The sequence below is a fragment of the Quercus suber genome, unplaced genomic scaffold (assembly GCF_002906115.3).
Source record: "Quercus suber isolate HL8 unplaced genomic scaffold, Cork oak 2.0 scaffold_662, whole genome shotgun sequence".
Lineage (NCBI taxonomy): Eukaryota > Viridiplantae > Streptophyta > Magnoliopsida > Fagales > Fagaceae > Quercus > Quercus suber.
Genome location: NW_027070103.1, coordinates 184,890 through 212,858, shown reverse-complemented (window position 1 = coordinate 212,858; position 27,969 = coordinate 184,890). Strand labels below are relative to the sequence as shown.

The 27,969-nt window shown below is 35.9% G+C and overlaps 2 protein-coding genes across 2 annotated transcripts; one reads left to right on the top strand and one right to left on the bottom strand.

Annotated features, from left to right (window-relative positions):
• The first annotated feature begins 7,461 nt into the window (after positions 1–7,461).
• On the top strand, positions 7,462–13,474 carry LOC112038145 (wall-associated receptor kinase 2). The gene is made up of 3 exons (XM_024070961.2): positions 7,462–8,441; positions 8,969–9,118; positions 12,229–13,474. Exons 1-3 carry the CDS (start codon positions 7,508–7,510, stop codon positions 13,401–13,403), a joined length of 2,259 nt encoding a protein of 752 aa, XP_023926729.2. The 5' UTR covers positions 7,462–7,507; the 3' UTR covers positions 13,404–13,474.
• Positions 13,475–22,986: 9,512 nt separating this feature from the next.
• Positions 22,987–27,105, bottom strand: LOC112037431 (phospho-2-dehydro-3-deoxyheptonate aldolase 1, chloroplastic). Its single transcript, XM_024070246.2, is given in 6 exon segments — positions 22,987–23,615; positions 23,889–24,134; positions 24,757–25,033; positions 25,297–25,574; positions 26,550–26,845; positions 26,848–27,105. Coding segments are annotated over 6 exon segments (1,530 nt in total). The 5' UTR covers positions 27,023–27,105; the 3' UTR covers positions 22,987–23,357.
• Between the last annotated feature and the right edge of the window lie 864 nt (positions 27,106–27,969).

The window sequence follows — 27,969 nt, the reverse complement described above, 5'->3', positions numbered from 1 at the left end:
GTAGCAGGAGCTCAGAGGGCTCAAATACATGGGGTAGACTAGGCTTGGTGGTTTTTTTGTTATTCGTGTAATCTAACTTTATTCTCTAGTGGATTGATACTTGGGGGATCGCAGAGAGGTTTTTCGCAGTGTTATTCGGTTTTCTCTAAGATAACACGTCTTGGTGGCATCTTGTCTTTGCATCTCTCTTCCCCACTCTTTAAGCCTTTATTTTATTGTTCATGATGGATAAATATGGCTTCGGATAGGGTCATCAGTTCATTGTGCACATTTACTCTTATTTCACAGTTTGTTTAAGTTAGAGTAAAAGCAATCTAGTCATATTTTTTATTTGGGGGTCTGAGCAAGCTCTCGTATTTTAGCGCAAATCCTAGTTCAAGGTAAAAGGACTAATCAACGAGCCACACATAGGGTTGGAGAATAACGTAAGGGCTAGCAGCATAGAAATTGGTAGTTAGTCAGAGTTTCTTAAAGGGGGTCCACTTGGGTTTGTCAAAGATTTTTCAAGTAATCGTGTCCTTTCATTTTCAGTTAAGTAAACCAGTATAAAATGTGTGGGCACCAAAGGATAGACTTAGAGCCCCTTTAATAGATCCAAGTCTTCCAACTGAAAAAATATGGGTTCATTTCAATGTTTAGGATATATGGTACTCAACAGAATACATCATTTTAAGTACAAAAAATAAATAAATTTTTTTTAAAAAAAAATTATTAAAATGTTTGACATGTATGTGATAGTAATGGTAGCAAATACACTTGAGAGTTAGTGGTTGATATACCCACAATCATCTACATATTTCCTTGTAGTTTTCCTCAACTTCTACCTCTCCATCTCTAGATCATTGAGAGGTTGTTAGCCCAAAAACTTACCACACCCATTTTCAATGTTAAATGAGATTTTGGTGCTATTGAGAACCATTGGAAGGAGCTATTCGTTTGCGGATGCAAATGGGTTAAATTGCGAGATCAAGAAAGTTAGAGAAGAACAGACTCCGAGAAGTTCGTTGGTAGCAGGAGCTCAGAGGGCTCAAGTACATGGGATAGACTAGAATTGGAGGGTCTTTTATTATTGGTGTACTCCAACTTTATTCTCTAGTGGATTGATTTCGACTTGGAGGGTCGCGGAGAGGTTTTTCGACGAGTTTTTCGGTTTCCTCTTCGATAACACATCTTAGTGTTATCTCGTGTTTCCATCTTTCTTCCCTACTCTTTAAGCTTTCATTTTACTGTTGATGGTGGATAAATATGGCTTCAGATAGTATTATCGGTTCATTGCACACATTTACTCTTATTCCGCACTTTGTTTAAGTCAGAGTAAAAGCAATCTAGCTGGATTTTTTGTTTGGGGGTTTGCACAAGCTCTTTTTTTTAGCACAAATCCTAGCTTTCAGGTGAAACGACAAATCAATGAGCCACACATTATGTTGGAGAATAACGTATGGGCAAGCTGCTTAGAAATTCGTAATTAGTTACAGTTTCTTAATGGGGCTCTGCTTGGATTTGCACAAGATTTTTCAACAAGTCATGTATTTTCAGTTTCAGTTGAATAAACTAGTATAAAACTTGGGGGCACCAAAGGATTGACATAGAGCCCCTTTAAAAGATCCAAGTCTTCTAACGGAAAAATATAAATTATGGGTTCTTTTCAATGTTTAGGATATGTGGTCCACAACAGAATACATAATTTTAAATACAAAAAATAAGTAAAAAAATAAAGAAATTTATTCAAATGTTTGACTTGTAGGTGATAGTAATGGTAGCTAATACACTTGAGAGTTAGAGATTGTTACACCCACAATCATCTACACATTTCCTTGTAGATTTCCTCAACTTCTACCTCTCCATCTTTAAATCTTTGAGAGGTTGTTAGCCCAAACACTTACCTCACCCATATTGAGTGCTAAGTGAGATTTTGGTGCTATTGGGAAGCATTGGAATGAGCCATTCGTTGGCAGTGGATGCAATTGGGCTGAATTGCGGGATCCGGAAAACTAGAGAAGACAAGACTCTAAGAAGTTCATTGGTAGTAGGAGCTCAGAGGGCTCAAATACATAGGGTAGACTACGCTTGGAGGTTCTTTTGTTATTCGTGTAATCTAACTTTGTTCTCCAGTGGATCGATACTTGGAGGATCGCAAAGAAGCTTTTTGCAGAGTTCTTCGGTTTTCTCTACGATAGCATATCTTGGTATTATCCTGTGTTTGCATCTCTCTTCCCTACTCTTCAAGCTTTCATTTTATTGTTGATGATGGATAAATATGGTTTCAAATAGTGTTATCGATTCATTGTGCACATTTAATCTTGTTCCGTGCCTTGTTTAACTTAGAGTAAAAGCAATCTATTCTTATTTTTTATTCAAGGGTCTGAGCAAGCTCTTGTGTTTTAGCACAAATCATAGCTTTCAGGTAAAACAACAAATCAACAAGCCACACATAAGGTTGGTGAATAACGTAAGGGCATGCTGCATAGAAATTGGTAATTGGTTACAGTTTCCTAAAAGGGCCCTACATGGGTTTGCACAAGATTTTCAACAAATCATGTCTTTTAAGTTTTAGTTGCGTATACTAGTATAAAAATTGGGGGCCCCATAGGATAGACTTAGAGCCCCTTTAATAGATCCAACTCTTCCAACAGAAAAAAAAAATATTAATTATGGGTTCCTTTCAATGTTTGGGATATATGGTCCTCAACAGAATACGTCATTTTAAATAAAGAAAGTAAATAAAAAAATAAAAAAATTATTAAAATTTTTGACATGTATGTGATAGTAATGGTAGCAAATACACTTAAGAGTTAGAGATTGTTTTATCCACAATCATGTACACATTTTGTTGTGGTTTTCCTTAACTCCTACCACTCCATCTCTAGATCCTTGGGAGGTTGTTAGCCCAAATACTTACCACACCCATTTTGATTGCTAAGTGAGATTTTGGGGCTGTTGGAAAGCATTGGAAGGAGCCATTCGTTGTAGGATGCAATTGGGTTGAATTGCGAGATTCGGAAAATTAGAGAAGACAAGACTCCAAGAAGTCCATTGGTAGCAGGAGATCAGAGAGCTCAAGAATATGGGGTAGACTAGGTTTGGAGGGTCTTTTGTTATTCATGTACTCCAACTTTATTCTCTAGTCGATCGATTTTGACTTGGAGGGTCGCAGAGAGGTTTTTCGCTGAGTTCTTCTATTTCCTCTTCGATAACACATCTTGGTGTTATCTTGTCTTTGCATCTCTCTTCCCCACTCTTTAAGCTTTCATTTTATTGTTCATGATGGATAAATATGGCTTCGGATAGTGTTATCAGTTCGTTGCGCACGTTTACTCTTGTTCTGCACTTTGTTTAAGTCAGAGTAAAAGCAATCTAGTCGCATTTTTTATTTGGGGGTTTGAGCAAGCTCTTGTAATTTAGCGCAAATCCTAGTTTAAGGTAAAACGACTAATCAACGAGCCACACATAGGGTTGGAGAATAACGTAAGGGCAAGCTGCATAGAAATTGGTAATTAGTTAGAGTTTCTTAATGGGGGTCCACTTGGGTTTGTCAAAGATTTTTCAAGTAATCATGTCTTTTCAATTTAAGTAGAGTAAACTAGTATAAAATGTGGGGGCACCAAAGGATGGACTTAGAGCCGCTTTAAAAGATCCAAGTCTTCTAATGGAAAAATATTAATTTTGGGTTCATTTCAATGTTTAGGATATATGGTCCTCAATAGAATACATAATTTTAAATACAAAAAATAAATAAAAAAATTTATTAATATGTTTGACTTATATGTGATAGTAATGGTAGCAAATACACCTGAGAGTTAGAGATTATTATACCACAAATCATCTATACATTTCCTCGTGGTTTTCCTCAACTCATATTGGTGGCGTAATAAATACACCAACTCCAAACTCATCCATGATGGTCGTCTAGGTCAAGCATAGGAAAATAAGCTATACTAAACGCTCATCCATAACAGGCTCGTCCATCCTTTATGATGGTTGGATGAGTTATGTACATTCCGAGCGTATTTCTTTATACAAGTCTTGGACGAGCTCCACATTTCTATCTCGTATCACAAGTGAAGACTGAGGTTCATTGCTACACTGCTCTCAATGGCAGTTATGGAAAACAATGCCAAACAATAATAACCTCCATGACAGTTATGGGAGTTAACTCTAAACCTCTCGACCTCCTTGATAATAGGGGAAGTTATCAGACAAGTAACTATTTCAGATGCTATATAAGCATTCCTCTACGCCAAAATAAAGTAAGTCTTTCAAACACTTCCAAAAAGATTTGAATTTTAGAATTTGAGAGAAAATACTAACTTTGCCATTGGAGGGTTACCTCCTAAGTAGGCACAAGGAGAAAAAAGAGCTTGTTAGCAGGTTCTTCAGTAGATGGCTCAGGGCCTAACCCCTAAGTAGTAAGATGTTGGAGACTAACCAAAGAATGGAAAGTACTATCAGTGTACAGACGAGCCCTTTGGACTCGTTCAATGTAAAACCTGTTCAAATGAGGTCGTTTAGTACCTAGAAAAAAAAAAAAAAAAAAAAAAAAAGAACAAGCAAGCAAAGATGTTAAAACTCCTGTTCAAATGAGGTCGTTTAGTACCTAGAAAAAAAAAAAAAAAAAAAAAAAAAGAACAAGCAAGCAAAGATGTTAAAACGACTACAATTAAGAATAAATAATAAAATGGTGACCATAAGCGTTCCTTTAGGATGAAAGTTCCCTAACTCTCCCGTATAGGGAGCAAATGGAAACCTACCAACCTCAACAGGGTGTCCAGTCTAGAAACCAGAGACGAAGAAGAACTCCGTCTTCCAGTTCCTGTCTGAGGTGACTAGGGACTTTATTAACCTATAATCTTTCCCTCTGGCTGTGAATTGGTAGAAGCCAAGGGATTGGTTAATCTCGGAGGGTTTGTAGCAGTAAAGGAACTCGTCCACAATGAGAGGACGATCCCCCTCAAACACCTCCCTCCATAAAACTTGCATAGAGACCACTAGCCTCCACGCATTGGGATTGAATTGGCATATACCTAAACCCAATCTCGTGAGCAACTCCCTAGCAAAGGCATTAAGAGGCAACCTCAAACCCCCCAAGAGATAAGCCTCATAAATGCCTACACCAAAACGGGGTTGGCAACACCACTCCCCGTGTACTGGTAACCTCGGGTTTAGATCCTCAAGAATTTGATACCAAGTCTTAAGGGAGTCTAACCTTTTCTCATCTGTCTTAGAAGCGACCTCTATAGCACAACTGTAAACTATCTCAACCTCGTCTTGAACAGTAGACGAGGGAGCACTTGTACCAGCCTTAGACCCAGACTCAGCCCTCGTCCTTAGTTATTCTTGAGGAACCTTTATGGGAACCCCAGGGACACCAAACACGTATTCCTCCGTGGTGTTTCCCCCACCGCTACTATTACTACCACTACTACTATTATCACAAGAGCCACTAAAACTACTAGGATCGTGATACTCATCTATGGCCTTATCAATGCTATTGCTAGACGAAGAAAGGACAACCTCAGACATTCTTTAAAGGAAACTTAAAATCTAAGGATGAGGATAGAGAAAATACCTGGATCTAGATGAAAGGAGACTATAGACGCTGGAAACTTCTAGATGAGGCGCTAAGACAAGGGATGTCAAAGAAGAAAATTTCATAAATGTAAAGGGTAACGGAGGAATTTCACTATTTATAGACAACGGACTTTAGCATCCGAAGCGACACAACCAACCAAAAGGTGACACATGGCATGCTCCTTGAAAAAAATGAATCGACATGACCAACCCCTAATTGGGTCGTGACACGTGGCGCACCTACTCACTGAGATAAATACGTACGTCCAAAGAATGGCATCAAGCTATATGGTTCCCTAGACAACCCATGGACAAGGGGGCAACTGATGGCGTAATAAATACACCAACTCCAAACTCGTCCATGATGGTCGTCCAGGTCAAGCATAGGAAAATAAGCTATACTGAACGCTCATCCATAACAGGCTCGTCCATCCTTTATGATGGTTGGACGAGCTCTGTACATTCCAAGCATTTTTTTTATACAAGTCTTGGACGAGCTCCACATTTCTATCTCGTATCACAAGTGAAAGCTGAGGTTCAATGCTACAATACTGCTTTCAATGGCAGTTATGGAAAACAAGACCAAACAATAATAACTTCCATGACAGTTATGGGAGTTAACTCCGAACCTTTCGACCTCCTCATAATAGGGGAAGTTATCAGACAAGTAACCATTTCAGATGCTATATAAGCATTCCTCTGCACCAAAATAAAGTAAGTCTTTCAAACACTTCCAAAAAAATTGGAATTTCAGAATTTGAGAGAAAATACTAACTTACCATCAGAGGGTTCTTGGCCAGTCCTCCCCGATCACCTTTGATTGTGTGTTCTTCTTTTTCAGGTTTTCCAAGTGATTCTCTTGTTACTGAAGCCCGAAACATTCAGTCTACTGATTTTACTTTGTATCATCACCTACCTCTCCATCTTTAGATCCTTGAAAGGTTGTTCACCCAAACACTTACCACACCCATATTGAGTGCTAAGTGAGATTTTGGTGTTGTTGGGAAGCATTGGAAGGAGCCATTCATTGGCAGATGCAATTGGGCTGAATTGCGGGATTCGGAAAGCTAGAGAACACAAGACTCTAAGAAGTCCGTTGGAACCAGGAGCTCAGAGGGCTCAAGTACATGGGGTAGACTAGGCTTGGAGAGTCTTTTGTTATTCGTGTACTCCAACTTTATTCTCTAGTAGATCGATTTCAACTTTGAGGGTCATGGAGAGGTTTTTCGCCGAGTTCTTCGGTTTCCTCTTCGATAACACGTCTTGGTGTTATCTTGTGTTTGCATCTCTCTTCCCTACTCTTTAAGCTTTCATTTTGTTGTTGACGATGGACAAATATGGCTACAAATAGTGTTATCGATTCATTGCACGCACTTGCTCTTGCTCCGTACTTTGTTTAAGTTAGAGTAAAAGCAATCTAGCCATATATTTTATTTGAGGATTTGAACAAACTCTTGTGTTTTAGCACAAATCCTAGCTTTCAGGTAAAACGACAAATCAACGAACCACACATAAGGTTGGAGAAAAACATAAGGGCAAGCTGCTTAGAAATTGGTAATTGGTTACAGTTTCTAAAGGGGCTCCACTTGGATTTGCATAAGATTTTTCTACAAATCATGTATTTTTAGTTTCAGTTGAGTAAACTAGTATAAAATGTGGGGGCACCAAAGGATAGACTTAGAGCCCCTTTAATAGATCCAAGTCTTCCAAGAGAAAAATATTAATTATGGGTTCATTTCAATGTTTTGGATATATGGTCCTTGACAGAATACATAATTTTAAGAACAAAATATATGTATATATATATATATATATTATTAAAATGTTTGACATGTATGTGATAGTAACGGTGACGGGGCTGGGGCCAGGTCATCAAGCAATTTCTATAAATATGATATCAAGGTCTAAAAAGAAGCACTGATCTATAATAAAAGAAAAGATGATGATGGAAAGGAAAACCAGAACAATTCAGCACATAACTTGGTTGTGGTTTCTATGGTTCGTGGTGGTGCTGTTTGTATGGGCGTGCATAGCCCCTGCATCATTAACAGCGAGTTCTGTTGCAAATCCTGGTTGCCTTGAAACATGTGGATATGTATCTGTTCCGTACCCGTTCGGGATTGAAGACCCCAAGTGTGCAAAGAACGAGTCCTTCCTACTCGTTTGCAACCGTAGCACCAATCCTCCTATACTGTACCTAGGTAACATGTTTGTGTACAACATATCGGTGGAGAACAGCACAGTAACCGTCGGCATATATGCAGCATTTCGTTGCTACAATGAAATAGGACACATCATGAGGCCATTTGATCAGGAAATTACACTCGAAAAAACACCACTGACCTTCTCCAACTCCCGAAACAAGTTTACATCTCTCGGTTGCGATAGCATGGCCTTCGTAAATGATTCTAACGGTGGTTTTGGGGGTGGATGTTTCTCCTTGTGCAGCGACAATGAAACCAGTCCATCTGATGATGGCTCTTGCTCAGGTATTGGATGCTGCCAGACACCAATTCCTAAGTACCGCAAGACATTAAATATTACTATTAGAAAAGTAAGCTCAAACAGTATAAGCGATAATTCGAAGAGTAATATTTCATGCATCTATGCCTTCTTAACGGATCCAACCTTGTTTAATATGTCCACTATAGACCTCCACATTGACCCATCAATTGATAAGCGGTATCCTAGTCCCCCAGTGGTGCTTGACTGGGTGGTGGGAAAGAAAAACTGCGAAGCAAGTGAAGGACCCTCGGGATACGCCTGCGGCGACACTGGAACTTTGTGCTCCTACTCTGACAATGGCTGCGGACGTCGTTGCTCTTGTCAAGAAGGATACATGGGAAACCCCTACCTCCGCCAAGGCTGCCAAGGTGAATTAATCAATTGCTTTCATTTATTGTTAAACTTAATCGATTGTTAATTGTTGTTATTGTTACTACGGTATATAGAGCAGTTTTTAGGTACTTTTGGGGTATGAAAAATAGTATTCATTCCTCTTATAATTATAGTAGGGTCCATTCATTAAATCATGGTGAGATTCATCATAAATATAAAAGGAAAGAGCATTATTTCTTCATACTACATAAGTATTTAAGAATTTTTCCTATATATTATTTTGGGATGAATATTAATGGTTACTATAAGTTTTCTTCCTACGAGGAGGAAACTTAAATTAAGGAAGAATTAAGTACTAACTAGTATGGAATAGCTAACCCCCTAAAAATCTGCTAATAATTAGCTTTCAACACTATTAGAACTCAGGAGGATCCAAATATATTACAAAAGATTCACTATAGTTTATTATACTATAGGCACAGACTTATGACGATCATTTTAATTTTTAATTTCTCTTTTTCCTAATGATTAGTTTGTAACTGTAGTCCTTATTATTTCATAGATATAAATGAGTGCGAACATCCAAGTACCTACCCATGTGAAGGTACTTGCAAAAATACACCAGGAAATTACACATGCATCTGCCCACTTGTTATGCGCGGTGACGGTAAAATTGCTTGTCATGGAGTTCGTCTTATCATAATTGTCACAGGTATTATTTACTTTTCCATTTTTTTCGTTGCGAATTATTTACTTTTCCATGATTAAAAAAAATTCATGCACCAAGTTGGATGTGTTTATATAGGCTCAAAATTTTTACTTGAAGAAGTTTCAGAACTCATTGCTTTTGCTAACTTATGTCTGTGTGAGACAAACTCGCTTTTAGATCATAAAAATCAAGATTTGGGGTTTAATGATGATGGTTTAAGATTCTTAAGTAAGTGGCATAGCTAAAAGAAAAATATTCGCAAAGTCAAAAAAAAGAGGGGGGTGGGGGGGGGGGGTGGTGGTAATAGGAAGAAGTGTAAAAGTGCGTTGACCAAATCTCTTTCTATGACATTCTAGCTCGTTCTTACAAGTAAGAAAATGATGTTACCTCAGGTCCATTGCCAAAATTTAACAGGGACGGGCCCGGGCCCCTGTCCCAAAGAAAAAAAAATTTATTGGTTATATTTTTTTACTTTTAGAGTTGTGCTTCTCTTTCAAAAATTTAGACCACTTTCCTTTTAATTAGCCTAGCCCAATTAACAACAACTATTCAACTCAAAAAAATTTTAAAAATTAAATAAAAAATAAAAAATCCTAATCAGCCTAGTATTAGAATATTATCATCAAGTGTTCTAAATGCTAAATATTTAGCATTTAGAACACCAAATACTAAAAATACTATTGTACAGACATATCAAATGCTATATTAAAGTTAAAAAAGTAATTTTTGGTTAGTGATTTTTTTTTTTTTTTTGCAATAGCTGATGCTCTTAAGAAATAATATTATTTTGTGGATTTTTTGTTGTTGTTTGTAGATAATTGCATCTTAATCTATTAAGAAACAATAATTTTATGTATTTATCTTTGTTGATAGTTTGTTAATACTATATGAGTACTTTTTTTTTTCTTGTATACTTCAGCCCCCCTAGCTTGAAATTCTAGGTCCGCCCCTAACCACAAAACTACTGCAACAATTTATTGCATCTGTGTAATATCATTGTAATAATTTATGGCAACTAAAATAGTCATTGCGATAAATTATTGCAACACAAAATTTTGTTGTAATAAATAAATTCTAATGAGAACAAAAATATTTTTTTGCAACAAAATGTTATTGCACATAAATTTTCCGTCGCAATAACCTATTTTCTCAATCTGTATTGCAATAGTGTGCAATGAAATGTTTTTGTTGCAATAAGATTTTATTGCAACAAAACGTTATCGCAAGGAAAAATAACCTATTGCCAAAGATTTTATTGCAACAATGTTTTTTGTTACAACAAGAGTTTATTGCAAAAATTTTGAGTTTATTGCAACAAAATGTTTCGTTGCAATATACTTTTTTTTCTTGCATAGCAGCCAAAATATTACATACCATGCAATCAATTATTAAAAAATATTGTGCTCATATAACAAACTCAAATATTTGGCAATTTAATTACTAAGAAATCATGAGCTATACTCCATGGTTTTCAGACCCAGATTATTCAAAGAACTAGTAAAAAGGAGAAGTTCAAGGTTTTTAAGGTTAGACCGAGGTCCGATCGAGGTCAAACCGTAATGATGTTGTAATTAATTTAGTAATTAATTAAAATAAAATAATTATATTAAATTTGTAAATATTAGCAAGATTCACTAAAAATATCTATAAATTTTTTTTTTTCTGTATACTTCGGCCCCCTAACTTGAAACCCTAAGTCTGCCCCTCTCCACAAAACTACTACAACAATTTATTGCATCTGTGTAATATCGTTGTAATAATTTATGGCAACCAAAAAAATCATTGCAACAAATTATTGCAAAACAAAATTTTGTTGTAATAAATAAATTCTAATAATAACAAAAATATTTTGTTGCAACAAAACGTCATTGCACATAAATTTTCCATCGCAATAACCTATTTTCTCAATCTTTATTGCAATAGTGCGCAATTAAATGTTTTAGTTGCAATAAGATTTTATTGCAACAAAACGTTATCGCAACGAAAAATAACCTATTGCCTAAGATTTTATTGCAATAATGTTTTTTGTTACAACAAGAGTTTATTGCAAAAATTTTGAGTTTATTGCGACAAAAAGTTTCGTTGCAATATACTTTTTTTTCTTGCATAACAGCCAAAATATTACATACCATGCAATAAATTATTAAAAAATATTGTGCTCATATAACAAACTCAAATATTTGGCAATTTAATTACTAAGAAATCATGAGCTATACCCCATGGTTTTCAGACCCAAATTGTTCAAAGAACTGGCAAAAGGGAGAAGTTCAAAATTTTTAAGGTTAGACTAAGGTCCGATCAAGGTCGAACCGTGATGATGTCATAATTAATTTAGTAATTAATTAAAATAAAATTATTATATCAAATTTGTAAATATTAGCAAGATTGACTAAAAATATCTATAAAAATTTGGAAAAAAAAAAAACTTTCAAATAAATTTTCATGATATTATATGGTTAATAAAAAATAATACAACATAAATAAGCATGAAAATAAACTTGTATAATTATCCTTCAAGTATAAATCATTTTGATTAAATTAAAAAAAAATCATTTTTAATTAATTTAGTAAAATCCCATGCCAATGAGAATTATTATTAAATCACAAGTAAATTTATCAAAGAAAACAAATTTAGTAATATTTAATAAATTGAGAGAGAGGTAATATAATATGTTGAGAAATTATAAATCATGTAAGTATACAATAAATATAATAATAGATTATAGTTGAACACAAGGGGAGCAAGTGGTCTGATGGTTACAATGTTGGTCTTTGTTCTTAATTGAGTGTCAAATCTCAGGTTTTCTCTATTTTTTAAAATAAAGTCAACTCTTTGACTTGTTGAACCGACTCATGGTTCAAACAATTTTTCGAGTTGGACCGTGGTTCAAGGGGTTCTCTCAAATTGTTCAAATAGTTGATTCACACTCATTAAAAATCAGTTTCATGACTAGTTCACTATTAACCCGATCGGACAGGCCGGTTCAGTTCGGATTTGAAAACCATGTTGTACCCAAAAAGACGGAATAAAAATGTTGTTACCAATTTCCTCATCATTATTGTTGGTCATTAAACTATTCTCATTTTTTTTGCCATTTTTTATTTGCATACAGTTCTAGGAGCAATCATTTCGTTTGTGATTAGCATTCGCCTAATCTTCATTCTCTATAAAAGGAGGAGACAAGAAAAAAACTTCATAAAACATGGTGGTTTAGTGCTGCAAAACCAAAGGGTAAGGATATTTAAAGAGGAAGAGCTAATAAAAGTCACCAATAACTATGGCCATCTTCTTGGTCAAGGTGGTTTTGGATCAGTTTACAGAGGGGTATTAGCTGATGATACCCACATCGCCGTCAAGAAGCCTAAGGGCTTGGACAAGACAGATCTTAACCAACAATTTCAACATGAAATTTGTATTATTTCCCAGGTCAATCACAAGAATGTCGTCAAGCTCTTAGGTTTATGCCTACACACTGACATTCCATTGCTTGTTTATGAATTCATATCAAACGGAACACTCTTTGAACATATCCATAAGACTAAGTCAAGTTTCTTAAGGTCATGGAAGAATTGTCTAAGAATAGCTGAAGAGACAGCATCCGCCCTAAATTACTTGCATTCTTCAGCAGACCCCCCAATCATTCATAGAGATGTAAAGTCCAGTAACATACTCTTAGATGATCACCATACAGCAAAAGTATCTGATTTTGGAGCTTCAGTTCTCATTCCATTAGGTCAAAATGGACTAGCTATAGCCGTGCAAGGAACTTTCGGTTACCTAGACCCTGAATATCTTACAACAGGTAATTTAACTGCAAAAAGTGATGTATATAGTTTCGGAGTTCTCCTCATAGAGCTCTTAACAGGACAGAACCCATGCACTTTTACTAGGTTTGGAGAAAGGAGTAACCTCATTCAATATTTCATCTCTTCGTTAGAAAACAAAAATCTGTTTCAAATTTTGAATGTTGAAGCCATTGATAGAATTGAAAGGGAGCAAATATTGGAAGTTGCTAAATTGATAGTGAATTGTCTTAATAGTTGTGGGGAAAAAAGGCCACCAATGATGGAAGTGGTAGAGGTTCTTGCTAAGCTAATGAGAGTGTCCCGTGAAAGCTTGTTGGTTCAGTATAACAGTGAAGATACAAAGAGCTTAACTAGTGACTTACCATTCCATGGTTTGGAGTTTGAGAATGCAACTTCTCACATGGGCTGCCAATTATCTGAGTTCCATCTCAATGAAACCCCATTAATATTGAACCAAGTTGACTCATCCATAGACTTATGAAACAATCTCAAGTACCCTATATGGTGTTGATATTTAGGTAATATTGTATGTAGCATATATTAGGATTAGTGCCCTTAAATCCTATTGTATGAAGCTATGTATGATATTATGTATGACATTATGTATGACTTAATATTGTGATTAATAAAGTTGTTTTATTATTATCTAAAATAATAGTAACATGAATATTCGGACATTATCATACAGTCCATGAGATGCATAGTATGTGATTTATGTGAAAAGTCACAAAAAATATAAATCACAAGTTCTTAGTAAACTCAGAATTTTAGTTTGTATTCGGTGATGAAATTGAACATTTCATCTACGAAGACTATAACATATCAACTAAGATTTTATGTCTTGATCATGGAAGTGGAGACTTCTAGTTGATATGTTTTAAGAGTTAAGACATATTGAACTAGACCACTATGAGATTTATTATTCTCTTAACAATTATCAAATGAATAATAAATCTCACAACTTCTATTTACATGAACGCTTAATCCTGAGAGAATAATGGACTTGATTATGAAGTGTAGATTGCTTTGATATATTAGGAGTGAGATCTAAAGTCACGGTCAAAACCTCGGTATGTTGGGCAACCACATTTAGTGTTGATAGAACATATATTCTCAAGATGGAATTCATAATCTTTTAACGGAGATATAAAATATTCTATTTCCCTTAAAATAAGTTTAATAGGTTTGGTTATTCAGAATGTTAGGCCTAACTACTTTAGTAAAGAGTTACTAAAGTATATATTTATGAAATTGGATTTCATAAATATATGATAAATAACTTAAAGGATTAAACCGGGTGCTAAAGGATTAAGATGTAGTAATCTACAAAGTGGCAGTATAAATTCATGATTTTGTATTACTACGAATATTTTATGAAGAGGTTGCATGTACAATAAAGTCTTGGAATGTAATTTATTAATAAGGCCTAGAGTGCAACTATATTTATACAGTGGTTATTAAATATAATTAATGGTAACTTTGGATTTGTCAAGAGTTGACGAAAAAACTCAAGGCCCATTGGAGCTAAAGTCTTATTTGTTCACTTTTGGTCTCACTCCAAACCGCATACTAAAACCCAATTGGAAATGCCCAAAAAGCTAGCCCAGTTAGATAATTAGTTATAAGGAGAGAAACATATTGAATTTTAAAAGAGAATGAAATGGTTTATATGTGAATGTTAGGCACTCTCTAATTTTCTTTTGAACACATTCATATAAACTAATTGAGAGACCACACTTCTTGGGCGTTAGTCGAATTAGAGTGAAGATTAAAAGTGTTCTCAAGTACTTCTAATCTTTGTTTTTGAAATTCACCACGCCAAGGTACACTATCTTGTTCTTATATTCTGAAATTTACATAGTACATGTTATCAATTACAAATGAAGTAGATCCATTAATTTTCCACTGCATATTATGCGATACAAACATGATTATTCCATCAACATAACCTTGTTTGGTATTCACTTGCACTGTAATTATCTATTTAGTTAGTTTTTTTTTGGATAACAACAAATGTTTAGATGATAGCCAAATTTGAAATATAAAAATTTATTGGGATGAATGATTTTGTTGTAAATTGAATGGTTTGGCCTGTGTGCTAATTTTGCAATTTCAGCCTTTAATTATGCAGCCTCAGAAAATTGTGGGGCACGTATACATTTCCTATGAAATTCAATTACTTCACCTTTTTGAAAATCAATGACACACTTATATGTAATATTTATCGAACAAATAATATTACAACTAGTTCGTTGGCGTGTGGCTGATCACTTGACAAATTATTGCTATATATTATCTCCTTTCCTTCATATATTTTCTTGGCTATATTTTTTTTCAATACATTTTCACCACGACATTCTACTCAGATTCAGAAAAAGAGATTATCTTGATTTTGCCTTTTGAAATAAAAGGTTATTGTAAACACGCTATTTAGCACCCATAATTTAATCTTAAAAGAGGGAAAAATCATCATTTTATATAACCAAAAGCATGATTGTATACATAAATAATAGCATAGATAGATTGGATACAATTATCTATTTAGATTTTTACTTGATTATTGATAAACAAGCACTATCCATTTAAATCTAAGAATTAGTAGAAGAATACTACACCACCATTATCAATTTCACTTCCTATTCGAATCATTATTTACTCACCTATCCAGTTTCTTTATTCTATTCTATTCTTGATTAGTTAGGGAAGTTAAAAACAAATTAGGCCAAAATGCTATCCCTATCTCTAATAGAAAGAATTATCAGAAAAACTTAAAATAATTTTATTTTTGTTAATTATTCAAGCGGATAGATTTTTAATTTCCTCCAATATTTCACATGAAAAATTATATACATAATTGAGTAATATTTTTATTTTTTATAATTCAATAATTGAGTTGGAACGACTTAAACTCGATATGGTGTCAATTGAACCAAGAGATAGTTTATATGCTTTAATCACATGAAAGGGGTATTCAAAGTTTTTTTTTTTTTTTTTTATTTATGAGCGATGAACTTCATAATAAATGTATGCATGCATGCGACATGCAACAATATTTTATGTGTGAGTTATTAGCTAAAAAAAAAAAAAAAAAGTTGAGGCGATGAGGATAGTTAAATATATATTAATATTAATAGTTTTTAAATTTTGATATGAATAATCATTTTTGTTTGAACTTTGAATTGACTCAATTGAGTGATTGTCTATTTGTCTTTGGTGGTGGTGTCTGAATTTTTCAAACCGGATGTGACCCCGTAATTTACTTGTTTGTCCTCCTCAAGTTTTTTTTTAATGCTTGTGTAACTATTTGCCAAAAGATTGATTGGACAGAAAATTCTTCACTCTCCTTTTTTTTTCTCTTTTCTTTTTCTTTTTACTTCTGTACTTTTTATATCATGTATAGCTAAATGATAAGTTTGTATCATTTAATTTTTTTAGTTAGAACATCAACAAAAAATTTTGTAGTTGTCTAAACTTTGGAAGTGATATGTGCTAAGAACTTGGACTTTTTTTTTTTTTTTTTTAATAATTGGACATAGTTCTTAAAGGTTGAGAGATTGTGAAAGAGGAAGATAGTAGATAATTTTGACTAAACTTTTTGTTTAGTTTTTTTTCTAGTTCTCTCTTTGTCTTTTTTCAGAAAAGCTGATTTAACTAAAAGATAAGGCTGTTTTAAAAACTTCTTGATTCAGTGACTTCTTACTAACTTTTTTACATTTATGCTCTATTTTGAAGTAGAATATTTTCAAACGTAAAATATTTTATGTGGGTACCTAGGATGTACGCATCCTTGGCATGTCCTTCAACGTCCTAGGACGTCCTCGGACGGCTTCGCAACGTCCTAGGCATGCATGGCAACGTCCTAGGCATGCTTGGCAACGTCCTCGGACGGTGTCCTAGGAGTCCCACATCGAAGGAAAACTCCAGCCCACTGGTCTGCTAGCTACCCAGCTACCACCACTACCTTGCACTGGCCACGCCACGCTTCATTCCCAAAGAAAAGTAGTTTTGTTTTGTTTTGTTGCTTCCCGTGGCACTTCCATCCAGATAAAGGCTGGGGTTCTCTCTTACTAACTCCTATAGTATGCACCTAGTGATTCCAGCTCATATTTGCCTCTTTTGGGTGGTATGTCATCCTAGCAAGACATTTCCCTCAAAAGAGCTTGAGCGAGAACCCGAGAATAGACTTCCCCCTTCTCTCCACCGCCAAACCATACTCTTTCTTACCTCTGACCCACAGCTTACCACCTTTGTATTGGCTGGGTACAAGTGGGTGGTGCCTGAGCCTTATGCGTGCTCCACTCTCATATGAGTCCATTGCTTGTCTGGGGTTCACGCGTTTACCGTTGCCTATGTGTTTGTCTAGTCTTGCTGCACATTCTGCTACTTGTTTAATTCTTTGTGGCGTGGATGAGTCATTGGGTCTTCATGCTTTGCATCTCGTTTCTTCTTTGGGCTGGGTATTATTTAGTTTCTGTCTCCTTTTACTTCCGGTTTATGGGCTAACTAGTACTCTTGCCACGCCACTGCATTGTTTTTGCCATGATATTGTTTAACTTGCATTTGCTTGGCTTCCTTTAGGCCTGCCATGCTAGTTTCATGTATTAGTCCTCCCCTTAGTTTATGTTGCCTAGTATTCCTACTAGGTCAACTCCTATACCATCTTGGGCTTCCTTGGCCCTTTTTATTTCTTTGGGCGTCCTCAGCCCGTTTCATTCCTTAGGGCATCATTGGCCCATCTCATTCTTTCCTACTTCTTACATTCCCATAGGCCTTTTCCAAAATCTTTCGAGCTTCCCCAGCCTAATTATCATATCCTTTACTTTTGGATTTATTGGACTTCAAACTAATCCCATTTACTAATCCCTTTCTTTAGGCACCTCCAGCCTATCTTTATTTGCTTTCTACTTCTTATGATTCTCATGGGCTTACTACTTCATTCTTTAGAGCTCCTTTGGGCCCATTTGCTTTCTTTGGGGCCTTTTTATTATTTTGTAGGCCTGTGAACCATTATTCCTGTCATTCGGGCTTAATGGTTTTTTTTTCTTACTTTGCTAATTCTTTTTTCTTCGCCCATTTTTATATTGTTGGGCTTCTTCTATTATTGGGCCCTTTTGCCAAAATGGGCATCAAAATTCAAACCCCTGAGTATATGAATTGCTCATGCAGTTCATATGTGAATAAAAAGTCTCTTCCTTTTCTCCCTATTTTTTTTCGTGGGTTTTTTGGAATAGTGGGCCCTGCCTAATTTTCTTTCTTGCCGTGAACAGTGTTGTCTCTTCAAATTTTCCAATTTAGCAGTTATTCTGAAACGCAGCTTCTGTTTCATTAATACGATGCTTCTTTTGACAGCTGACCCATTGCATCCTTTCATGTCATCTTTATTGTCATTAGTACTTAAACTTATTCCCTTCCCATCATTCGCTCAGAACATCCTTTCATTCCCTTTTTCCTTCATCGTGTCTTCTTCCTCAAAACATCCTCACCAACCTATTCTGATTAAATAACCCATCATGACATTGGCGAAACGCGAGTGTTCTTCCCGTCGTAAAAGAAAAGAGATTGATGCCGACGATCCTGCCACCAAAACCATGGGCAAAGATGCCCCCCTCTTCGAATCGGAACGCTTTAAGGAGGAAGAAGGGAGTCGTGACCCAGATAGTGAGTGTGCTCCCCTCATCGACCCATGGTATGACACTCACACCCATTTCTCGGTAGTACTTGGTGATTACTTGCCTCCGCCACCAGGTCGCATATGACTCTCCATTTGCCGCCGTGACACGTAGGTTTCTTGGGCCCTTTTGGCTTCCTCGATCCCTGATCTGGATATATGCCAAGGCACTTCACTCCTCGTGCCTATTCTCTTCGAATTTGGGTCGGGTACCTCTTTGAGTTGGAAGGAGTGGGTAGATGAAGAGTTGACTAATACGGGTTTCATGGCAGCGCTATAATAGGCCAGTGTGTTGAAGGCTATTGTTTCATCACGTTGCTTGTTCAACTATAGGGACTTGTTTGACCTTCGTCATTTGGTCTGTAGATGGTGTATCGCCACCTATACCTTCTTCCTTTCTTGTAGCGAGATCAACGTGACCTTGGAGGATGTGGTGACTCAACTATTGTTGCCCATTCTTGATGATGTAGACCAGAGTAATATTGAGCTTTCTCCCGAGGAGGAGGCCGTGGAGGCCAAGTTGAAGAAAGTGATGAATGGCAACGCGAAGTTGTTGCATTGGGTTGGGGCTTTCTCCAAGGCTTTTGACGTAGTCCGCCGTGCAACTTTTGTTGCATTCTGGCTTTATAAGTTTAGCTTTGGCTCTCGTCCTCATTATGCTCTAAAACATCTTTATTTTCGATTAGCCATAAAGATTTCTGTTAGGTTCTAAGGTCTTAGGATTTTATGAATTTAGAACTCTAATTTGTAATGTTGGCAAACCATGATCAAAACATTGTATGGTGTCTTCTTTAGACTTGCTCAAAGTTGGTTTAATATTGTAAAGTTGGAATCGAGTGGCTGCAGAAGTACTTGGGACTTTCGGCCTGGCTCGATCGATCGAAGAATAGACTCGATCGATCGAAAATCGCACAGGTTGAATTTTCTGCAGAATTTCCAACTCAGCCCTACTTCATTAAACGTTTAGGGTTTTATGTTTTTACCCTAGGTATATAAATAAAACCTCCCCCCCCCCCCCCCACCTTTTTTTTTGTCCCAGGCGCTATGTGAATCGGCTCCCACTGTTCCCTTAGGTAGCTCAAATAGTTACCTAGGATTTGTTTTTTTGAAGTTTTGTAATTTTAGGGAGTTGCAGATTGCTTTGAGTCATCCTTGGAATTTTCCAAACTGTGGAATGCAGCAATGTGATTTTGATGTATTTTGATTTGGTGAATGGATGGATGTTGGGTTGATTTGTGATTCAAGATGGTGGCTATTGATGAATAGAAAACGATGGTTTTTTTTTTTTTTTTCCTCTTTGGCAGTGTGAAAGATTAAGGATGACTGGTGTGTTGTGGAGGTTGATTTAGGTTTTGATTTGTGGAGATCGATTTAGGATTTATATTTCTGGGTTCAAGTCCTTGTTCGTGTTGAAGATTGTTATGGATCTGAATTAACGTCTTTTTTTTTTCTTTTCTTTTTCTTTTTTTTTTTTTTTAAATTCAAATGCTGATATGGCATTTTTTAATGTCAATAAAAAAATATTTTGTTATTATTTTAGTTGCCACGTAAGCTTTAATAGTGCCAACAATACACACTATTTGCCACGTAGGCATTTTCTGTTAGTGATTTAACGGTATGGACCAAATTGACTGCAAGTTGAAAATAGTAGGGATTAAATTGACTATTACCAAAATGTAGGAACCAAATTGATTGTTACCCCAAAATGTAGGGACCAAAATGATGTTTTCGCCTAATAAGTTTACATCTGAATAATATAGACTAAATAATGTATTGCTTAATTAAATTTGGCATGTCATAAATGCTTATTTATTTTAATTATTAATATTGCTACATTTTAGTTATATATATAGATCATGTCAAACCTAACAAAACTTGAGTTCGATGCCCTTGACATATCGAACAAGAATTATCTATCATGGATCTTGGATGCTAAGATCTAGTTGGATGCAATGACCCTCAAAGATACCATTAAAGATGACAACCAAGCATCCCAACAGGATTGGGCAAATGCAATGATCTTAATTTATTCATCATCATGTCCATGAAGAACTAAAAACTGAGTACCTCACAATAAAAAATCCCCTAGTTCTGTAGAAATATCTAAGGGAGAGATACAAGCACCATACAACTGTAATCCTCCCAATAACTCATTATGATTGGTTGAATCTAAGGTTGCAAGACTTCAAAAATGCGAGTAAGTATAACTCAACACTATTTAAAATCAGCTCACAATTGAAATTATGTGGTGAAAAATACTGACGAAGACATGTTTGAAAAACATTTATTACATTTCATGTCTTAAATGTGCTCTTGCAATAGCAATAACGAGAGCGTAAGTTCCAAAAGTATTCTAAACTTATATCATGTCTTCTGGTGGCTGAACAAAATAACAAGCTTTTTTTGAGAAATCACCAATCTTGCCTGACTAGCTTCACACCATTCCTTGAAGTGAATGGAATATTATTTGAAAGAAATGGAGGAAATAAAAGTCGAGGTTGTAGAAGTGGTAAGAACAATCAATATAGGAGGAGACATACTCATAATCCTTTAAAGGAGCATAACACACCTCATAAAAAAAAAAAAAAAAGTAGAATCAACCTGATCCAATACATGCAGGTCTATTAAGTGAGGTGGGTTGGGTTAGGTGGATTAGATAGATAATTCAGCATATTGGGTTGAATAGCAGTTGCATAGCATATATATATATATATATATATACACATTTTGTTATATTGCAAAACTCTACCTCACATATTCACTTGCTTTATTTTCCTCATCTCTCGCTCTTTCTTTTTATTTTTTCTTTTTCACATTTCTCTTTCTTAATAAACTCTAGCCACTCTCTCTAAGTTTTTGTTATTATTCTTACTCCATGTACATGTCTAATTTTAGATTTTAAGATATTTTTCTTTTTAGTGTGATAAGTTTTTCAATCATTCTAATAAAAAAAATGTAGCATTTGTAATTATATTTAATAAAAATTGCAATTTTTCTTTTCTTTGCTTTTCTTATTTGTGAGAGCAAAAAACTATCTAATTTAATTGAAATAATTTCATTTAGTTAATTGAATTTGTTAACCCACACAACTCACTCAATCCTCCAAGTTGAAACCATTAAGATTTTTTATTGACCCACCCATTTAATAGATTGGTGAGTTAGCGGCGGATTGAAATTTTCCAGGTTAGTTAAAAATATTGCCCTCCACCTGCACAAACCCTACCTTGGATGCAAGCCTTACACTAAGAACCAACTCATGTAAATTTTTGTGTTCACTAAGTAATTGTTTGTTCTATTTTTTTCTGTTTCTATTTTTGCATTTTTTTTTTCCTATTTCTATTTTGCATAAAGCCAGTGGCCCACTATTATTTGATAAAACCATTAAAAATAAATAAATAGCATTTTCAGATTTGCTTTTCGTTCTTTGTCCAAGGCTTCAAGCAGCTAATTGTTCCAATAAGCAACAACCACCAGATTTTTTTTTTTTTTTTTTTTTTTGGGGGGATAATTAAATAGTTTTGGAACGAGAAGTTTGAACTTAGACGTAAGACACCAAAAAATGCCACTTAGATGTTTCTATTGAAGATATCAGAAAATGCTAGTTAAACTACGGAACTCTTGGCTCAATAGCCACAAGATCTATTAGATTGAGTGATTATTTATATAGTTTGGATTCTTTTGGGATGACAACAAACGTAGAATGATTTTAGTTTGTAGCGTATAAAGATGCATGCTTTGTGATCGCTTGCGGAGGTTAACCCATGTTTCCCTTTTCTATTATAAAAATAGCTGTCCAACCTTGAAATTAAGAGGGCCCATTAGACCTTCACCATTCGAACAGAGGCTAAAACCAAGCTCTTCTCAGTTCTCACCCCCAATGTAAAATGACAAGATCGAACGTGACAAATGGCCCAAACCAACATTCTAATCGCTGACGTGGTCCATTTAAGGTTCCCCAATGAAGCCTATGCGAATTCGAAGCTGAATTCCTCCTCCTTTTTTCCACTTCAGTTCAATTCGAATTAAATGCGAAATAACAATAATTATAGGCCCTTGAGGGGAAAAGATTCACCAACCTGTACCTTCAACCACTTGAAGGAACGAATTGGTAAAGGGCATCTTCCCCATTTTTTGGGGAACTAGACTTTAACTGATCAACTCACCTATTTTGGTGGAAGGCACTTGCTACTATTACACCAAGGCATGACCTCTAACTTAAAGGTCAAGACTCCATGACATAAATTATGCATACGAAGGTTAGACATAGAAAACAACCTGCCCAAAAACTATAGAAAATCTTCAAGCTTGATAAATATTCAGAAGTTGCATGGAAATCACATCAAGGTAACAAAATTTTACATCCATTATACCTAACAACATGAAAAGCACATCAAAGTCAAGAAATTTAAGATATCATAATCTCATTTTGAAAAGGGCATGATGTAGCCATTAAATTTGTAACACCATCTCAAACTAGAATGTTACTTATGGTTCAATGCACAAAGCAGGCTTCCAAAGCACCAGTCATGCACGAGCCCCCCCACACACACACATACACGTCCAACTATGACGAGCATGATTTATAAAGAAATATAATTAACAAGCCAAGGGCCTCCATTTAAAAATAAGAATTTTATGGTAGCAAAAAAAATGTGTCTACACTCTTTTATATATATATATATATATATATAAGACCCTAAATAAAATGATTGAGAATTTCCAAGAGCAAAAGATCAAAACCTCAAAATATCTCACTTCATAGGACCATTACCTTTGAAAGTTGTTAGCAGGCTTTAACCTTTTCTTCCTCAGCCTCTCAGCAATGGCAAATGCCAATTCAAGTGACTGTGAAGCATTCAGCCTGGGGTCACAGTGTGTGTGATAGCGGGAATTCAAGTCTTCAAAGGTCACTGCCTTCGACCCTCCAATGCACTCCGTCACATTCTGCCCAGTCATCTCCAAATGAACTCCCCCAGGATGGCTTCCTTCTTGTGCATGAACATCAAAGAAAGCCCTCAACTCAGCCTGAGACAAGAGAAAAGTATCATTACAGACAAGCAATGCCTTTGTGAAAAGAAATTAGAAGGTTAGAATTCAAAGAAGAAAAGGTCAATAGATTTCGACTAAGATCGAGTCTGGGAGAGGAAGCAGTTAAAGTAGGGATCATGCACTCATGCTGCTAGTGAATTCGTAAAGTGAAGATTGAGGGAAGTAGAGCTGAGGGAAGTAGAGCAAAACTCCCTTCTGGGGTAGAAGGTGTAACCTGGGTCCAGAAGCTGAGAATTGTTGAGTTCTTACCCTGATACTATCGAAGGGTCGTGTCTTGAGACCAGAAGGAGCCTTTATTGTGTTCCCATGCATGGGATCACTAACCCAAGTGACAATAAGCCCAGCCTGGCGCACAGCTTTAATCAGATGGGGAAGCTTTACCCGCATATTATCTGCCCCCATTCGAGTTATTACTGTCAGCCTTCCAGGTTTGTTGTGAGGGTTGAGAGTTTCACACAATTTCACAAGCTCCTTTGGATCCATTTTGTCACTCACCTGCATGACCAAGTCCAGACATCAACAACCCAGAGAAGAGAATGTAGAAAAATATTATCGTTGAAATTTTAATCTCATGTGTGAAATTACAGAGAACTTAATAATTGACATTTCAAAAATTAAAACCTCGAAGTACATAAATCTTGAGCACCATTTGAGTGAAAGCAACTGAGCCCGCTCAATCACTTCAAGACCCCCTATACAAGAAAACCTCAAATTACCAAGATTCTTCACAAAAAGATCAATGACATGCACCAATGTCCATAATAAGAATCCAAAGAATAGCTCAGAGTATCACACACAAAAGGCATGAGACAGTTAGTCTCCTTAAATCTTTTGTACACATGTCATACTTATACCCATTAAATTATCAAGTAAATCAAGTAAAACGGGTTTTATGACTTTTACATAGATCTAAGGTTAAGCATTATTTCTAATAATTTGAGTAGTGTGTGATTTAACCTGGAAATCCCCCTTGTTCTCACCATTGAGGTTTATAGACAATAATATCTTCAGAGCAACATTTTTATTAAATTAAAATTATATAACTTGAGGTTGCCTTTGTAGATTCTCATGAATACAACTGCCATTTTATCTCCTTATAAGTGCAACTGCCATTTACCTTTATGCCAAGAGGATTAGATACACCCCGGAGGAATTCAACATGTGCTCCATCTAACTGCCGAGTCCTCTCACCAACCCAAAGCATGTGAGCAGAACAATCATAATAACACCCAGTTGTTGAATCCACCCTCGACATGGCTTGCTCATATGGTAAATGAAGACATTCATGAGATGTCCAAAACTCAACAGTGTTCATCATGGGATGATTTACAGTAACCCCAGCAGCAGCCATGAACCCCAGAGCTTCATCTACTCTTTGCGCAAGTTCCATGTACCTTTCCTCATCAAGGTAAGGTTCAGTAAGCATGATACAAAAAGAAACCAACCTGGGTAAATTTTATTACTCAAAGCATTCATTTTCATGCAACTCTCTCGCTAATAAAGAATATGGGACCACAAAATAATAACTATTTTTATGAAATCCACTGCTTGAGTCGAAACATAAGGTTATTGACTAAAATAATCAGAATAACTATAGATAAGAAATTGAGGCACAACAGAAAAATTGCATTAAATGGAGGTGTTATAAATAAAATACCTGTCTCCCTGTTCACTGTGAACCACAAAATCAAGATTCCACTGTGAGACTCTCTGCATGGCAGCATACCCTCCAGTGGCAAATGCTCTAAGGAGATTCAGCGTGCCAACAGATTGGAGGTATGCTCTGATCAACCTTTGTGGATCAGGTATTCTAGATTTCTCATTAAAAGCATCAGCATTGATATTGTCTCCCCGATAACTAGGGAGCTTCACACCATCTTTAATCTCAAAAGCATCTGACCTAGGTTTTGCAAATTGGCCTGCCATCCTTCCTACCTGTCATGAAGTAAACAAAGTGAAGCAAATTTCACTTAAACGTCTTCTAGTTACACATGGCATTATATACATGATTTTAGCACACAAGGCTTTGCGCATACTGTTATGGTACACTAAGCTTTAAACGTTAAACAAATGCAGCAACTTTCAGTCAGAAATGGTCACTCAATCCCAAATCTGGAGTTTGTCAACTACATGTAAGCAAGGTGCGCACACAAAAGATAATGGAAAAAAAATACTAGAACTAAGAGTTGACTTAATATAATAAAATTAACCACAAATCATTACATATTAACGAGAACCCAAAGTACTAGTTTGGGACACAACAGCAGGAAATGCAGATTAAAAAGAATTCTTGAAAACATGATGCAAGAAAAATTATATTTATAAGACTGCTGAAAATTTTTACAATAAACTACTCCACTCTAAAATAAACCAGAATTACAATTTGCAAAATGCCAGTTCATTGGAGTGTATAATAATTCCTGCGTAGCAATTCCATCATATGTAAGACTTCAACTTTCCACTTTATCTTCCTATATAGTTTGTAGTATAATCATTATGAGGGTAGTTTCAATCTTCACTTTGCTGCTATAATAGCACGAAGATCCTATAAAACTATAAGAAAGCACCCACGTGTGTGTATAAAATAAAGTGTCAGTCAACGACTCAACATGATCAGACACTAATAAAAAAGTTTTCAGCAACTCATGAGGAAAATGTATTAATTTATTCATGAAATAAGTTAAGGATAGTGTATTAATCCGTGCCGTCTTTCAAAATTCCCAATAATGAAGTATCTAGCACTCAAAAGAACGAACAAAACGCATTCCTAATCCTCTGCACACAATAAATACACACTCGAATTCCCAAAATCTTAAAGCATGCAAGTAACAACGAAAGACCCACCCAATTCATCTAACGAGAAAAACCCAAAAAAGAAACGAAAGACAAAGAGAGAGAACCGGACCGAACCTTAATGACAGGTATTTGTGCCCCGTAGGTGAGGACGATACCCATTTGCAACAAAACCCGGAAAGTGTCTCTGATGTTATCGGCACTGAACTCCTTGAAGCTCTCGGCACAGTCACCACCTTGAAGCAAAAAGGCCTCACCCAATGCGGCCTGAGCCAGCCGCTCCTCGAGGCTGCGAGCCTCGCCGGCGAACACGATGGGAGGGAAGGACTCGAGGGTGTTGAGGACCAACCGGAGCTCTTCCGGGTCCGGGTAGTCCGGGAGCTGGAGGGCCTTCTTGGACGTCCATGAGTGTGGGCCCAGCTTTCTGAGGAAGAAATGTCAGAGACTGACACAGAAGGTATGGTGGTGGTGGTGGGTTTTGCAGTGGGGACGTGGAGGAAGTGGGGTTTGGTGGTGGGAGTAGTGGTGTGAGAATAAGAGAGAAGTGGGGCTGTAGAAACAGAGCCTCTGAGAATGTGAGTCAGAGACATCTCTTTCTTTTTGAGTCAGAGATGAGAGATGAGGATGGATTGGAATGAAGCTGCGTTTGTGCGTGGAGTGTGGAATGAGTTGCGCGCTAAAACAAACAACACCCCTGTTCTTATAGATGTTGCATTAAATAATTGAAAACGTTAGCCGGTGATTTGAAGGGATTGGTTAATAATTTATTTTATAAAAATTTTGATATTTTTATTATTATAAAAAATAAAAAGTTGTCAAAATATTAATTTTTTATTATAAATTTTTTTTTAATTAAATTGTTAATCAATGCTAAGAGCATTTGTTAGCATTTTTTTAATTAATTTTATCATTTTTTTCCAATATTGTTATTATCTTTTATTTTTTATTAACTTTTTTTTGTTTCCATTAGTAATTTAAATATATATATATATTTAAATCATATCATATACTTATACTATATAATATATAATAAAAGTTTGAGCTTAAAAATTGTGCTTCATTATGGATTTTTTTTTTTTAGAAGGAGGCTATAATTTTATTACTAAAAGTTAGTTAAATCAGTTAAGATTACAGCATGTAGGTGAGATGGAACATCTTTCATCCACACCTCAAAATTGCTAACATGTCTAGCAATGTGATGAGCAACAGAATTGCCATGTCTTTTAATTTGAGAAAAACTACAAACAACAAAGGAACCTGCAAAGGTGAGAGGAACCAACAAAGGAACCTGCAAAGGCTTTCGCCTCTTCAATCAGATGACCATAATCAACTAGAGAAACCTCGTAGCTCACTAATTGTTGCGAAAGAATTGGGTATTTGTTAGTGCTCTAATGAGGGTAATGTTGAGGTAATTATCAAGGCCATCTTAGCTGGGGTCACAATGAATTTGAAGTATGGTCATGTGATACACGATGTTCTTGTGCTAGCTAATGGTTTTCGTTCTTGTAAGTTCTCTCATGTTAAACACATAGGCAAG

Coding starts and splice junctions, on each gene's coding strand:
- LOC112038145 (XM_024070961.2), top strand. CDS start 7,508: ATGATGATGGAAAGGAAAACCAGAACAATTCAGCACATAACTTGGTTG. Junction 8,442..8,968: donor CCTCCGCCAAGGCTGCCAAG/GTGAATTAATCA, acceptor ATTATTTCATAG/ATATAAATGAGTGCGAACAT. Junction 9,119..12,228: donor TCTTATCATAATTGTCACAG/GTATTATTTACT, acceptor ATTTGCATACAG/TTCTAGGAGCAATCATTTCG.